Source organism: Trachypithecus francoisi, unplaced genomic scaffold (genome assembly GCF_009764315.1).
Source record: "Trachypithecus francoisi isolate TF-2019V2 unplaced genomic scaffold, Tfra_2.0 Contig00258, whole genome shotgun sequence".
NCBI classification, from domain to species: Eukaryota; Metazoa; Chordata; class Mammalia; order Primates; family Cercopithecidae; genus Trachypithecus; species Trachypithecus francoisi.
In genome coordinates, this window is record NW_022680531.1 from 127,266 (window position 1) to 144,842 (window position 17,577).

Here is a 17,577-nt window from a genome sequence, read left to right on the forward strand (position 1 = left end):
AAGACTAACAGAACTGCAAGGAGAAATAAATAAATCTAGTATTATAGTTGGAGACTTCAACATCCCTCTATCAGAAGTGCACAGATCTACCATGGAAAAATCAGTAAAGATACATTTGAACTCAATACCAATAAACTGGATATAACTAACATCCATAGTCTACAGTGGATAATTAACATCTACAGACTACAGCTGACTCTTGAACAAAGCAAGTGTTAGGGGTGTTAACCCCCAGAGTCTTGAAAATCTATGTGTAGCTTTTGATTCCACAGAAACCTACTTACTAATAGCCTACTGTTGACCAGAAGCTTTACTGATAAGACAAGCCATCACTTAGCAAGTATTCTGTATGTTATATGTATTATACACAGTATTCTCACAGTAAAGTAAGCCAGAAAAAAGAAAATATAAGGAAAAGCATAAAGAAGAGAAGATATATTTACTACTCATTAAATGGAAGTGGATCATCATTAAGGTCTTCATCCTCCATCATCTTCACATTGAGCAGGCTGAGGAAAAAGAGGAAGACGAGAGGTTGGTATTCCTGTCTCACCAATGGCAGAGAAGGAAGAAGTGGAAGGGGAGGCAGGAGGGGCAGGCATAACTGGTGTAACTTTTATTTAAAATATCCACATATAAGTGGACCCTTGTAGTTCAAACTCACATTCAAGGGTGAACTATAGTTCATCCAACAACAGCAGAATCTACATTCCTGTCAAGATCATATGGAAGATTCACCAAAATACGCCACCACATTCTGGGCCACAAAATACACCTTAACAGTTAAAGGAATAGAAACCGTACAATGTCTGCTTTCAGGCCACAGTAGAATAAGCTAGAAATCAATAACAGAAAGATAATTGAAAAAAAATCTCAAAACACGTAAGGATTAAACAACATTACTAATAACACATGAGTCAAAGAAGAAATCTCATGAAAAATTTAAAAATACTTTCAAGATAAAAATACAACTTACCAAAATTTGTAGAATGTAGCATAGGCAGTGCATTGACAAAAATTAACAGCATTGAAATGCATATATATCAGAAGTGAAAAAAAAACTAATATTAATAATCTAAGTTTGCTCCTTAGGAAACATAAAAAGAACAGCAAATTAAATCTTAAATATGCAAAAATAGGAAACTATAAATCAATCGATCTGAAAACAGGAAATCAAGAGGAAAAAAATCAGCAAAACCAAAAGCTGATACTTTGAAAAGATGAATAAAATTGGTAACACTATAACCGGGCTAATTAAGAAAAAAAAGACAGAGGACACAAATTGCCAGTATCAGAAATAAAAGAGGGCATCAGTACAGATCCAATGTAAAACATTAAAATTAAATATAAAAATTTAAAATTAAAAATATTATGAACTCAAGGCCCACAAATTTGATAACCTAGATTAAATGAACTAATTCTTTGAAAGACATAATCTGCCAAAACTCACACAAAAATAATCTGAACAGATTTATTTCTATTTTTAAAACTGAATCAACCATTAATAAGCTTCCAAAACAGAAAGTGTCAGGCCTATATAACTTCACTGGTAAATTCTACCAAACATTTAAGGAAAAAACTATACCAACTCTCTGTCATTGAATAGAAGCAGAGGAAATACTTCCAAACTCATTCCATGAGGCCAGCATCACCCTAATACTGAAAGCAGAAAACAGCATTACAAAAAAAGAAAGACACAAACCAATATATGTCATGAACATGTATGTAAAAACCTTCCAAAAAATTAGAAAATTGAATCCAACAATGTATGAAAAGAAACACAGTTGATGCTTGAACAACACAGATTTGAACTGCATAGGTCCACTTACTAACAGATTTTTCTCAATAAGTTACACAAGATATGCCTGTCTGTATACCTTGTATAACTTACTGAAAAAAAAAAGTAAAAATTTTAATTTATTTTAAAATAATTTTAATTTTAACTTATTTTTAAATAAGTTAAATAATCTTAAGTTAGTATTAATATAAAATTAAATAAATAATTTCAACTTATTAAATTTTAATAAATAATTTTAACTTATTTATCCCTCCACCTCTTCCATCTCTGTCACCTGTGAGACAAGACCAACCCATGCTCTTCCTCCTCAGTCTACTCAACATGAAGACAATGAGAATTAAGACTTAATAAAGAGTAAATACATTTCTTTTTCCTTACGACTTTCTTAATATGTTTCCTTCTCTAGATTACTTTATTGTAAAGATACAGTATACAATAAATACAACACAAAAAAACATGTTTGTTAGAATAAATTATTTCAGAGAGGGGCTTCAAGATGACTCACTAGAGGCCACTGGTATTTGCCTCTCCTGAAAAAAGAGCCAAAATAACAAGTAGATAATCACACTTCAAATAGATCATCTAAGAGAGAAATGAGACTTCAACAGAGAAGTGACAGGAAACACATAAAGCAAGGAAGGAGAAAGAAGGGAAGCAGCCTTCTTGGCTGGGAGCCTGGACAGGCTCCTCAATGCAGAGAAGGGGTAAATGAGAGACCCCAGTGGCCCATATTCTCACTGCAAACTCCTGCAATCCTAGCCCCGAAAGGGACCTTTGATCCTCATGTGCTCTGAGACACAGAGAGCTACCCAGAGACTACACAACTATATTGCTCCATACAGGGAGCTCATGTTGTGTTCCATACAACCATCCCCCAATCCTAAGTAACTACAGCACGCTGCCATTTTGCGTGCCCAATCCCAACTAGACTGCATCCTGGTCTAGGGTCCAACATCCCATACAACTCCACAACCCTGGAGCAAAGCTGACATCTCCTGCCCACAGCCACCACTGCAGCTGACTGCAAGTACCAGTGAAGACGTAGGAGCCACTGGCAGCAACCCCGTTCGCAGAGGAACAGCCATACATATTGATGGCTCTGAGGAAATGCTATCCTACTTGCTGCCACCACCACTACTGGCTGCTGTTGCCACACAATCAAAACACAAGCCACTGGCAGCCACTCTACCCCCAAGAAGGGCAGCCATGCATTTTCACGGACCAAGAGGAAAGGCTAGCCCATCTCACAACCACCACTGCTGCTAGCTGCTGCCATATCTGAGGCCAAACTGCAAGTCACTGGCAGGAACCCCAACTCCATGAGCAGAGGGGCAGCCACGCATCTGCACATGATCCAAGGGCGGGCTACCCAACCCAGAACCTGAGACAATGCTAGCTGCTGCTGCCACCAGTGTCAAACTGTGAGCCTTTTACAGTGACACTGCTGCCCTAAGCAGCAAAGCTGCCGCACATTTTCACACACCCAAAAGACAAACTTTTCCACCTGCAGCTGCTGCCCTTGCAAACTGCCACCACTGGAGCAAATGTAAGAGCAAAGTACGTGTTCAACGGCCACCTCCATACATCTGCTGCCACTAAAAGTAACCTCACCCTCCCCAGTGATAGGGCTGCAAAGCAGCCACTGCCACCCCCACTCAAGCATTCCATTGGAAACCTGGGCATCATCCTGCACCTGCCTACCACAATCAGAGTCTGCACTCACCACCTGGACCTGAGGACAGATCCACTCCACCCAGCTCCACAGCCCCTCTCACCAGTGTCTGAGCACACCACCCAAGGCCCTGGGTATGACCCAGCCCAGTCCACTGTTGGTACCTGAACACTTCTCCCCAAGGCCCAAGGTCAGGCCTACCCAACCTGGCACTACCAACACAGCTAGCATCCACTTGCACATGCTGTCGGCCTGACTGACCCACTCAGCACATCACAGCCAGCACCAACACCAGTGTAGATCACTTGGAAAACACAAGCCATTGCTATCACCCACATCGTGCCCATTGCCTAGGAGCCCAAGAACACACTCACCTGTCTGGCCCACCACTACTGCTACTAGCACCCAAGCGAGACTCCTGGAAACCCAAGCATTGGCCAACCTGGGCTCTCTAACATTAGTGCCAGCATATGCTGTCCTGGAAACCAAGGACAGGCATGCTTGGCCTGGCACTGCCACCACTGGGGTCTGAGGACTGGCAAACCTGGCATTCCTGTACCCAGCAAAACTTCTCCACAGCCCCCACTAACAGCCACACCCTAAGCCATTGAGGAAATCACAAAAACCACTGACTGTTTACATCCAAAGGAATCATACCAAGACTATACTACTGCATGAAACCAGAATTAAAGCCAAAGGGCCCTACCCAACCAACACCATAGGTACATCTTCAGGAAAAGGTCCTCCCCTACAAAATTATTTCCAAAAAATTGGAAGAAGCAACTGTTACACCTGATGCACAAATATCAATGTAACAAAAGAAACATGAGAACACAAGAAAATATAACTCCAAAGGAAGTTAGTAATTCTCCACCAAGAGATCATAATCAAAAAGAAATTGTGAAATTCTAGATTAAAAATCCAAAATACTGATTTTAAAGAAGCTCAGTCAGATAAAAGATAATTCTGAAAAATAATATAAAGAAATCAGAAAAACAATTCAGGTTATAAATGAGAAATTTATCAAATAGATATCATAAAAAAAAAAAAAAAAGAAATCCTAGAACTAAAGGATTCACTGAATGAAATACAAAACACATTCTAAAGCTTCAACAATATACTAGATCTAGGCCTGGCATGATGGCTCATGCCTGTAATCCCAGCACTTTGGGAGGCTGAGGCAGGAGGATCACTTGAGCTGAGGGGTTTGAGAAAAGCCTGGTCAACATAACAATACCTCATCTCCAATAAAAATTTAAAATATTAGGTCAGCATGGTGGCATGCACCTGTAGTCCCAGCTACTCAGCAAGCTGAGGCAGGAGGACTGATTGAGCCCAGAAGTTGGAGGCCGCAGTGAGCTGTGATTGTGCCACTGCACTCCATCCTGGGCAACAAAACAAAACTCTGCCTCAAAACAAAACAAACAGCAACAAAATATACTAGATCAAACAGAAGAAAGAATTTCAGAACTTGAAGACAAGACTTTTGAACTAACCCAGTCAATCAAAAATAAAAAAGAACAAAAAAGAATGAAAACAGCCTACAAGGCATATAAGACACCATACTGCAAACAAATATTTGAATTTTCAATGTCACAGAAAAAGAGAAAGAAAGGAATCAAAAACCTCTTATATTGAATAATAGCTGAAAACTTCCCAAGTCTAGCAAGAGATTTAGACATTCAAATAAAAGAAGTTCAGAGATGCCCAAACAGATAAAATTTGTAAAGGTCTTCTCCCCAGCATATAATAGTCAAACTGTAGAAAGTCAAAGGTATTTCTAAAAACAGAAGGAAAAAGGCATGTCATCAATTATAAGGAAACCCCCATCAGACTAACTGTAAATTTCTGAGTAAAATCCTTACAGCAGAGAATGAAATGATGTATTCAAAGTGCTCAAAGGAAACTGCTAGTCAAGAATACTACATCCAGCAAAGTTCTTTCATGAATGAGGAAGTAGTAGTCTTTCCCAGGCAAGCAAAAGCTAAGGGAATTCATCAGCACTAGATCATCCCCACAAGAGATGCTTAAGGGAGGGCAATACCTGGAAGTGAAAAGGATGACAATCTGTGATCATAAAAACACATGAAAGTACAAAACCCGGCCGGGCATGGTGGCTCACACCTGTAATCCCACCACTTCGGGAGGCCAAGGCAGGCGGATCACCTGAGGTCAGGAGTTCGAGACCAGCCTGGCCAACACAGTGAAACTCCGTCTCTACTAAAAAGTAGAAAAATTAACTGGGCGTGGTGGTGGGCGCCTATAATCCCAGCTACTTAGGGGGCTGAAGTAGGAGAATTGCTTCAACTCGGGAGGTGGAGGTTGCAGAGAGCCAAGATTGTGCCATTGCACTCCAGCCTAGGTGACAGAGCAAGACTCTCTCTCAAAAAAAAAAAAAAAAAGTATAAAACCCACAGAGTAGAGCAAACATGCAAGTAAAAACAAGAAAGGAATCAAATGTTCCCACTACAGAAACACATCAAACCACAACGATAAAGAATGAGTGAGAGAAAATAATCAAGATGGCCAACTAGATAAGCGTATGCCTTCTCCACAGGGAAGAATCAGAATAGTAAGTAGACATATTTTCAACAGATTATCTAATAGCGAACACTTGGATTCACCAGAGAAGAGACAGAAAGCCCCAGAAGTAACAAAGTAGAGGGTTCGAGGAAGCATGCCTAGTCGGAAAACAGCTGAGAGCCGGGAAAGGCTACTGTACGCAGGGAAACAGTAAGAGAAAAATCCCCAGAGCTCTGAAACAATCTTTTACAACACTGGCTATAAGAGAAACCTTCGATCCGCTAGGGCCTCACACCTCACGGAGCTGCCTAAAGATCACACAGAGACATTCTTTCAGAAAAGGAATCCACACAGAATCCCACAGGCACCCAAGTCTGGAGCAGCCTCAGCAGGGAGCCACTTTAAGAGTTTAGATACCAGGGACCTATAGACATGGCTGCAGCCACTGTACTGCTTCAAAAAAGGAGGAGAACAAGCATGCCCATGCACCCCCAGGATACCTGTCATCCTGCTACAAGCTGCTGCTGAGACTGAGACGTAAGTAGATCACACTCCCTACACCTTCTTGTTCATGCTGCTTGGCTGGGTGGTGCCCCATTCTCTCCAGCCCCATGCCCAAGACACCATTTTCTGAGTTCAATGCTGGGCTGAGTCCTGCCCTTGGCCTGAGTTGGCGCTGACATGGCCCCAGTCACTGCCCAGCAAAGGACCAACAGGGAAACCAGGCTACCCCACACATATCTATAGAATACCCACCACCCTGCAATGGGCTGCTGTGAAACTGAGACACAATCAGACTACACTTCCCACAGTATTTTGCCCATGCTGCTCGCCTGGGTGGTGCCCTAGTATCCCAGGGCACGGGCCAAAACTGTCATTTTGAGAGTTTAATTCTGAGCTGTGCCCCAACTTTGGCTTGAGTTAAGGCTAACTACGCAGCTACTGCCCAGCCAAGAAGGGACAGAAAAGCCAGGCTCTCCTATGCACACCTGCAACAACACCCAAAGCTTTGCTATAGGCTGCTGTGAGACTTAGACTTGAGTAGAACACCCTCCCCACTGCTTCGTACCAACACTGCTCACCTGAGAGGGGCCCCACCCTCTCTAGTCACAATCCTACAGATGGCACCCTTATGAGAGTTTAGAGACATTGTTTGATGCCTGGCAACAGCAGCCACAGCAGACATTCTAGCCTCTGGTCAGAGACTGGGGCTCCTGCTCCGGAACAAAGGAATCTCTTTGTTACCAACTGTGTCCCTGAAATTATTGGTAGAGCTTGATTCTAGGTGAAATATCTGATTCATGCTAGTTTTATCAGCCAATCTTGATGAGGGTGATTCAGGTTAGACGCGTGTATACATATGTCAAAATTTACCAAACTCTACACAGCACTTGTGCATTTTTACTGTATGTAAATGGTATCTCAATATAGCATTATTAGAAAATAAAATTAGTATTTCCTAACCCTATCCATTAGACATTCTATAACCTAGAAGCAAAGACTAAATCAATAGCTATATACATCCCTAGCACCCAAAGTCTGGTATCTAAATACCTCTTGCCACTGAAAAGAACTACAGCTTGGAGAAATAACTCTTCCAGGATTAGAGTAGGAAATACAGATGAGCATGGTACATCTTGTGACACCAGAAAACAAGGAAGCTATCAGACTATTGAAATCACATCAAAAGGACAGAGCAACAACTTCAAAAGACTCCCAAAGAGTATAAGCTGGGCATCAAAAAGAATAATGGCTGCAGTGAATTAAAACACTCATATATGTTTAAAATTCATTAGTTCATAATAATACTTAAGGAGAACAAATAACCTTTGCTGGTCAACACTGGACAATGCTAGGGAATAAACTTACTTTTCTGAAAACATGTACATATAAAAGCAATGAATCAAGTTATCTTGCCTTTACTGAACAAACTAGGCTTCACCATGACCAAATAGTTGGAATTTTCCTTCTAAGAAATACAGAACCTGATGAAAATATGGCTGCAGACAGCAATCATGGATGGCTGCAAAAATCATTAGGTCACAGATTAATGAAAAACTTAATAAAGGTGATTTATCCATTATGAATATCATCTGTTATGATGTCAAAAGGACACAGCAGCTAATTTAAAAAGACTTCAAAGGGATAATGTGTGCATCGAAAAGAAAAAAAAAATGGCTTCAGTGGATTAAAACACGTCACATGTGTTTAAAATTCATTAATTTAGCAAGGCATGGTGGCTCACCTGTAGTCCCAGCAACTCTGGAGCCAAAAGACGAAGGGTCGCTTGAGCCCAGAAGTTTGAGACCAGCCCAGGCAACACAGCAAACCCCCTCTGTACAGAAAATACAATTCCATGCTCGTGGACAGGAAGAATCAATACCATGAAAATGGCCATACTGCCCAAAGTAATCGATAGATTCAATACTATTCCCATCAAACTACCATTGACTTTCTTCACAGAACTAGAAAAAACTACTTTACATTTCATATGGAACCAAAAAAGAGCCTGTATAGCCAGGATAATCCTAAGCAAAAAGAACAAAGCTGGAGACATCACACTATTTGACTTCAAACTATACTACAAGGCTACAGTAACCGAAACAGCATGCTACTGGTACCAAAACAGATATAAAGATCAATGGAACAGAACAGAGGCCTCAGAAATAACACCACACATCTACAACCATCTGATCTTTGACAAACCTGACAAAAACAAGAAATGGGGAAAGGATTCCCCATTTAATAAATGGTGCTGGGAAAACTGGCTAGCCATATGCAGAAAACTGAAACTGGACCCCTTCCTTACACCTTATACAAAAATTAATTTAAGATGGTTTAAAGACTTAAATGTAAAACCCCAAACAATAAAAACCCGAGAAGAAAACCCAGGCAATACCATTCAAGACATAGGCACAGGCAAAGACTCATGACTAAAACACCAAAAGCAATGGCAACAAAAGCCAAAATTGACAAATGGGATCTAATTAAACTAAAGAGCTTCTGCACAGCAAAAGACACTACCATCAGAGTGAATGGCAACCTACAGAATGGGAGAAAATGTTTGCAATCTATCCATCTGACAAAGGGCTAATATCCAGAATCTACAGGGAACTTAAAACAAATTTACAAGAAAAAAACACCACCACCAAAACATGGGCAAAGTATATGAACAGGCACTTCTCAAAAGAAGACATTTATGTGGCTAACAAGCATATGAAAAAAAGCTCATCATGACTAGTCATTAGGGAAATGCAAATCAAAACTACAATGAGATACCATCTTACACCAGTTAGAATGGCAATCATTAAAAAGTCAGGAAACAACAGATGCTAGAGAGGATGTGGAGAAAGAGGAACACTTCTACACTGTTGGTGAGAGTGTAAATTAGTTCAACCACTGCGGAAGACAGTGTGGCAATTCCTCAAGGATCTAGAACCAGAAATACCATTTGACCCAGCAATCCCATTACTGGGTATATACCCAAAGGATTATAAATCATTCTACTATAAAGACACATGCACACGTATGTTTACTGCAGCACTATTTACAATGGCAAAGACTTGGAACCAACCCAAATGCCCATCAATGATAGACTGGATAAAGAAAATGTGGGCCGAGCACAGTGGCTCATGCCTGTAATCCCAGCACTTTGGGAGGCAGAGGCAGGTGGATCACCTGAGGAGCTCGAAACCAGCCTGGCCAACATGGTGAAACCCCGTCTCTACCAAAAATACAAAAATTTGCCAGGCATAGTGGTGGGTGCCTGTAATGCCAGCTATCAGGAGGCTGAGGCAGGAGAATCATTTGAACCTAGGAAGCAGAGGTTGCAATGAGGCAAGATCACGCCACTGGGGACATAAATAAGGCAAGTTTTAGTTTAAAAAAAAGAAAAGAAAAGACAAAAATTAACCAGGAATGGGGTACAGGCCTGTAGTCCCAGCTAGCCAGAAGACTGGAGTAAGTGGATTGTTTGAGTCCGGGGTCAGAAGTTGCAGTGAGCAGAAATTACACCACTGCACTCCAGCCTAAGCAACAGAGCAAGACTGTCTCAAAACAAGCAAACAAAACCAAAAAAAAACTCTGAATAATGAGATTTGGGGAGCTTCTGGGTTGATGAACACATCCATGACCTGGGAGGGTGGTACACTCAGAGAGGGTATGGAAGCTCTGTACCTCCTGCCCCAGTGCCTTGCGTTATGCCTATCTTCCATTATTTGGCTGTTTCTGAGTTATATCCTTAATAATACAACTCTAAGTATAGCACTTCCTAGAGTTCTGTGAGTAGTTCTAGAGAATTATCTAACCTGAGGGAGGGTCATGGGAAACCCCGAATTTATAGCGGGTAGGTACGTATGCAAGCAGCCTGGGGACCCCACTTGTGGCTGGCATCTAAAGTAGAGGCAGATTATGGAACTGAGTCCTTAACTTGTACGGTATATGCTAAGTACAGGTAGTGTAGTGTCAGAATGGAACTGAATTATTAGACACCCAGTTGGTGTCAGAGAATTGGAGAACTAGTGCAGGAACAACAGATTTGGTGTAAACACACACACACACACATTCATTTATCAACCACACTGTATTCCTGGGGGGGAAATATTTTTGAACTAGAATCTGAGCAAATCTGGAGACCTGATTATCATAAAAGAAGACACACATGGAGATCAAAAAGCCAGTTAAGCAACACAGGGATACAGATTAAAGCAATTTAAGAGAAATATCAACCAAAATGCAATGTATGTGTCTAACTGGGATCCTGATTGGAGACAACTACAATCAACATGCCTACAATCATGTGGCATTCATGACACAATATGGCAAATTTGAATACTGCCTAGATATAAATAATATTAAGGAATTATTGTTTATTTTTAAGTATGAATAGTATTATTATTATGGTTTTTTAAAGTCTTTTTCTATTAGTCATACATACTGAAGACTATGAAATAATAGCAATGGGACTTCTTCTAAAATAATCCAGGAAGTATAAATTTTTAAAAAGATTGGCCATGTGTTATAATTGTAAAAACTGGGTGATGGGTACATGAGAATTATTCAAGTCTCTCTCCTTTTAGGGTGTTTGAAAATTGCCTTAGTTGAAAAGTTTTTAGAACATAAAGGGAAATGTAAATTAGAAATTATTAAATTTTCAAACATTCAATGAAATCCAAAGATGATTATTCTGGAGTATAAGACAAAAATTCACCTATAAACAAATACAGGGATTAGCAAAGAAGTAGAGGATGAGGTGGGGAAGGGAAGGAAAGGAAAGTGACAGAAAAATAAATAGCAGCAGATGAGTACACAGATTTCCCAGTTGGACACTCTTCACCTTAAGCCACTGAACATACCTGCAGCTCCTGGGCAATCTGTTCTACTTTCAATTCTAATGCCTTATAACTTTCGAGAAGAGCGTCCTTCTCTGTTTTAAGTTTTTCATTTTCTTCAATCAGTTTCTGGTCCTGCTTAATTTTTGCCAGGCTGACGTTAGACCCTAAATTAAAGTCACCAACAGCCAAACTTTCCCTATAAAAACAAATTCATTTATTTTAAAAAACAAACTGAATAAGGATGACAGAGAAAACAAATCTAAGTTATCTTGGGTCTTTTTATACCACAATATATCTGAAAGTTAATTTTGAAAACTAAAATATTTACCTAGTTCATAATATTAAAAAATAATTTAATGCAAACAAGATTTTATAACTGAAGTCGTAATTCAACAATGCCTCTAATTCTCAAAGAAAATATATTCCAACTTCTTCATAGCACTATCAACTACGGAGAACAAAGTAAAAAGCATTTCTGTATTAGTTTTTTTCCAATGCCTCCTCCCTGTGATCCCCCTGTTCACCGCCTCCCCCGCCATTTGACAATTTAGCTCCTAAAGCACTGAAGAGATCCCATCAAACAACTATATCATCCAAGATACAGCATCATGTCTTGGACCATGATATAGAAGAATGTTTTGATACATATAAATATCAAATCTGGCTTTCTGCTTCAAGTTGATGATTCAAAATTATCTAAAAAGTAAGCTATTCGGAAAAATGAAACTCCACCAAAAGTTTTCACAAGAAGAAGAAAGAGTCTCACTTTTATTTAAAAAGTAAAGGCAATTCCCTGAAACTCTTTAAAACATTCCTAAAGTCATAGGAAAAATTTCAAATCTTATCTGAAATTCTGACTTTGCCTGAATAATTCAGATTTGGGAGCAGATTTTTATTTTTGATAAGTGTATTCCAAAGAGTTGGCATGAAAAGTTTAGATGTAAACTTTTAATAATTCAGGAATTATTTTTCTTTCAAAATAGTTTGTAATGAAAATACCCCTGCTAAAGCAGAGAGGAATACATTTGAGAAAAGTAGAAATATCAGCATCAGCCCTTAAAATCACTGACACAGTTAAGGACTCCAAAAGCATAAGCCTTAACTTCTATTCTACTACGACAGGGACCTCTACAATGAATTAGAAATAAGTGAAGACTAAATTCTTACTTTGGAAATGTCGTAAGATTTCCTGCATCATTTTCATTCTTCAAATCAAGAGTCAGCTTCTCACTTAAGTGCCCCTTGGGCCTGCTGAAAGTTGACTGGTTTGATCTACGCCCCCACAAAGGAATGGGGCTTTTGAGGTTCCTGAGAACTAGTTGACCAGGATCCAATTTTTTTTCCTCACAGATGTCAGTTCTGGAAGGAGGTTTGCATTTCTCTGCAAATCCTTTCTTAAACACTTCTTCCCCTATATCCACACTGCCATACTCAGCCTGAGCAATAACTGTTCCATCTTGAGAGGTTGCTTTAATTCTCATTTTTATTTCCTTTTCGAAAATCAAGCTTCCCAAAAATGTTGTGCCCTAAGAAAGAAGAAAACGTAAACCAGCTATACCAACATGTTTCTCTTCCCTTATTTTGTTTCTACCCATTTTTTCCAAGCATATTTCTTCATTCTAAAATCTCTATATACAAAAGTCTTACCTTGATATTGGCTATAATATGCAAATATACATCTCCACATATATGAATGTATTCCAATTACACATTTGCTAAAATGAAGTAGAGCTAAATACTTGTATAGGCAGCCATAGTTATAAATCTAAAAATGTATTACTAAGTAAATATCCTAGAATAGTTTTTTTTTAACCCAGCAGATTACGTTGACTACTTTGGCCCCAACTAAATATAATGCTCTCCTGAAAAGCAACAGCACATAAAAATGAATCTCTGGTATCTAGAAAAGGTACTCAATTTTACAAAACTTTAAAAGTTTTAGAGGCACTCAGGAACTCTGATTTTAAAGTAAGACAAACAGAAGTGAAAAAACAAACTGAAAGCACAAAATACAAACAAATTCTTTAAAAATCAACAAACTGAAATTATAAAATGTGAGGTGTCACAAATACATATTCAAAACGTTTTTTCTTCTTCTTTTTTGAGACAGAATCTCACTCTGTCGCACAGGCTGGAGTTCAGTGGCACAATCTTGGCTCATTGCAACCTCCGCCTCCCCGGTTCAAGCGATTCTCCTCCCTCAGCCTCCCCAGTAACTGAGACTACTGGCACACACCACCACACCCACCTAATTTTTGTATTTTTAGTAGAGATGGGGTTTCATCATGTCAGCTGAGCTGGTCTCAAACTCCTAACCTCAAGTGATCCACCCACCTTGGCCTCCCAAAGTGCTGGGATTAGAGGGGTGAGCCACCGTGCCTGGACTTCTACATTCAAAACTCTCTTAAATAGACTTTTGCTTAAGAGGGCTACAACTGTACAACTGGCATATGAGAAATTAGGTGCTTGCTAACTTTGAGCTATTGAATATCCATCAACAGAACTAAGCAAAGATATACCTAAAACATATTTGGGATTGGAATATATTGAAACTTAATTTTAAGAAGAACTTATCTACTCTTCCATAAAATTGTAATTACTAAAATTACTTTGACACAATCAATAACTACTCTTCCCAAATTTCTCTAGGTTATTTTCCTGATTTTCACCCTGTGCATACTATAAAGGAAATTAAAAGTAAGTATTCTTTTTCAGAATATATAAAGCATAAATTTAAAACACAAAATGGGTAGGTACTGTTCAAATTTACTGCTTCACAACTTCCTTGAAATAGGGACATCATCTGATGAAACGTATCTCTCTTAGAAGGTGGAGCTATATTTTTAGCTACATTCCCACTCTAAAAATATGAAAAACAATATCGTTTATGCAAACAAAGCAAATCAAATAGGACATCATACCTATAATAACCAGAGAAACAGGAGTGTAAAAAACACACTAAAAACCACCAAATACAAACCAGCCACATTTTTAAAAGAAATAGGGGGTGTGGGGAAGTCAAGGTTCAAGAAACTAAATAATATTTTTAAGAACTATTTTCTCTTTTTTAACTACACAGTAGTATAGAAGGTAAAAGTGAGACCTGTGTAGGAATTCTTAACCTTTTTGTGGCCATGGGGCTCCTTTATCAGTCAGGTGAAATCTTTGGACTTTTTTTCATAATGTTTTTAAATGCATGAAATACAATTACAAAAAAGAATTATTTCATTGGGACACATTTTATTATTTTTTTATTTTTTATCTTTTGAGACGGAGTCTGGCTTTGTCACCTAGGCTGGAGTGCAGTGGCGTGATCTCAGCTCTACAAGCACCCTCCACCATGACCAGCTAATTTTTTGTATTTTGTAATAGAGATGGGGTTTCATCATGTTAGCCAGGATGGTCTCAATCTCCTGACCTCGAGATCCCTCCGCCTCGGCCTCCCAAAGTGCTGAGATTACAGGCGTGAGCCACTACGCCCGGCCGACACATTTATTTTAACACCAGGTTAAGGATACCTGGGCCTAGAAGGATGCAAATGAAGGGGCAGAGAGGGAGACTCAAACTACATATGCTCAAGAGTCACCAACTATCACTACCCAAAAAAAAAATAATAATAATTTTGTAGATGGGGTCTTGCTATGTTTGCTCAAGCTGGTCTTGAACTCCTGGGCCCAAGCAATCCTCTCACTTCGGCCTCCTGAATAGCTGTGAATACAGGCACACACCCCGTGCCTAGGTGAAAAAATGATTTTTTAAATCCACAAAACAAAGTAAGAAAATACTTTAGGTTAACAAAAGCACAGGTTTTATAAGTTTTTCAAGGCATAAAATTCAGAAATACACACATTATATCAAGAGGCTTAAATTCACCAATAATATCAATATAAATAACAAATGAGATCCAGAAATTATCACCAATCAAATGGGATCAAGCAGGCAAAGTTAACAACCTCAAAATGTAAATAACTGAAATATATGTTAGGATTTTAATCAATTAGATATAGTTTTCCAGTTAACCTCTTTCATACAAAAACCCTTGGTTTCAACTCTTATTATCAAAAGTCTATCTAAAAATTCAAGAACAACTTATGCCCCTAGGAAGTCTTTGAAAATTATTGCTGGTTTATGTGGAATTATTAATATTTCAAGGAACCCTGTCTCTGGGCAATATGTGAATTCAAATGGAAATAAGCTATTTTCTACAAAAGTTTCAATTACCTAAAGCTGAATGTTCTAAAGGTCCATTAACTCCTCGCATAGAATTTTTATGCAGAAATCTAATTTTAGATTTCTCTCTGAATTCAAATTCATTTTACTTACAATCACCAATCACAATTAGTATGAAGTTGTTCAAACAGATTCTCTCTGAATCATATATAATCATAAACACAGAACTCTGAACTTGAAATAAAATGAGTCTTCCTCAGTTCCAACTAACAAAAAGAACGACAGAGTATATGATACATGGGTGTTTTAATACTATACTTTACCAAAAATATGTATGTTTTTATATATATTACATATAAACATTTAATTTTTATCATAAGAAATATATTTTCGGCCGGGCGCGGTGGCTCAAGCCTGTAATCCCAGCACTTTGGGAGGCCGAGACGGGCGGATCACGAGGTCAGGAGATCGAGACCATCCTGGTCTACACGGTGAAACCCCGTCTCTACTAAAAAATACAAAAAACTAGCCGGGCGAGATGGCGGGCGCCTGTAGTCCCAGCTACTCGGGAGGCTGAGGCAGGAGAATGGCGTAAACCCGGGAGGCGGAGCTTGCAGTGAGCCGAGATCGCGCCACTGCACTCCAGCCTGGGCGACAGAGCAGACTCCGTCTCAAAAAAAAAATAAAAAAAATAAAAAAGAAATATATTTTCCACTAACCCTTATGAGCTGGAGATATATATCTGCACTTAAAAAATATATTTAGGTATTTAAAAGTTATAAAACTTAACTTTCATTTAATTTTTTTTTTTTTGAGACAGGGTTTCACAGCCTTGACCCCTCAAGCTCAAGCAATCCTCCCACCTGTCTCCCGAGTAGCTGGGATTACAGGCATGCACCACCATGCCCAGCTAATTTTTTTGTATTTTTTGTACAGACAGGGTTTTGCCATGTTGCCCAGGCTGGTCTCAAACTCCTGGACTCAAGCCATCCACCCACCTCAGCCTCCCAAAGTGCTGGGCTTTACAGGCATGAGCCACTGCACTTGGCAAAACTTAACTTTTTAAAATAAATCTGGTCATTGGTTTAGAACATAAGGCTTTCAATCATTAAAAAAGATTAATGTCACTTTTTAGAAATATATTTCATTCTGTTTTCCAAACTGGTAAGCTTCATTCAGAAACAAGAAAGGATCATTTGCTTTCTACTTTATTCCTCTGAATTTTGCTTATATATATTAGAAAACAAGCTAAAAGGTATTTAAATTGTTAAACACAAATTCCAAGCTCTAGCTCTCATTCCCTTACTCTACATATAATTTTTAAAGTCAGGCATGTAGGAACAGTAATGTAATATTCTTGATCTTCAGCAAACTACCATTCTGAGTATCGATTCTGACTGTGCCGTAGCATAGCGTGAAAGTGTTAGTTAAAAATGTGAAGGAATTTCAGTGCCCAGGACACCTTCTGGAAAAGGGGAAGGAGGGAGGCATTTGTGTTGTTACTGAATCCCTACTGTTCATCTATTTATTCAAATGCTAGATAAACTGATGCTCATCTAACACCTACCCGGCAGGGAAATTAGACATAGAAAAGTGAATACTTATCTCCACAAACTCACTAGGCTTGTAGAGGAGGAAAAAATTACAACTTTATAGGCTTTATATACAGAGTGACTAAAACACCACAGAGGACCGGGTAGATAGGTATTAGCAAAGACTGCATATAAAAGATTAGAGTTGAAATCTGGACTGAGAATTAATAACTAAACACGGGCTTTTTAAGCAGAGCTATTCAAGAATAGTTCTTTTTTTTCCGGAAAATATTGTGTGCCAATTAGCTTAACTCTAATCAATGATCTTTTTACTGAACTAAGCATCCAAATGCAAATGTTTAGCCAGGTGGCTCCTGCCTGTAATCCCAGCACTTTGGTAAGCACAGGTGGGGGGATCACTTGAGGTCAGGAGTTCAAGACCAGCCTGGCCAACATGGTGAAACCCCATCTCTACTAAAAATACAAAAAGTAGCCAGGCATGGTGGCAGGCACCTTTAATTCCAGCTATCAGGAGACTGAGACAGGAGA

At 39.1% G+C, this 17,577-nt stretch overlaps 1 protein-coding gene across 5 annotated transcripts in view; it reads right to left on the bottom strand.

Annotated features, from left to right (window-relative positions):
• LOC117082077 (serine/threonine-protein kinase 31) overlaps positions 1-17,577 on the bottom strand; it is a 124,496-nt gene that overhangs the window by 103,211 nt on the left and 3,708 nt on the right. For 2 of the 5 annotated variants that reach the window (XM_033208694.1, XM_033208625.1), the window contains exons 3-4: positions 12,494-12,852; positions 11,348-11,522 (exon numbers count right to left, since the gene is read on the bottom strand). The exons of 1 other annotated variant lie outside the window; for it this stretch is intronic. In XM_033208694.1, the coding sequence (XP_033064585.1) occupies positions 11,348-11,522; positions 12,494-12,807 (489 nt within the window). In that variant the 5' untranslated portion in view covers positions 12,808-12,852. Of the gene's footprint in view, positions 1-664; positions 704-976; positions 1,037-11,347; positions 11,523-12,493; positions 12,853-17,577 lie in introns of those variants that run through there. 2 more of the 5 variants (XM_033208767.1, XM_033208850.1) reach the window with 2 other exon arrangements.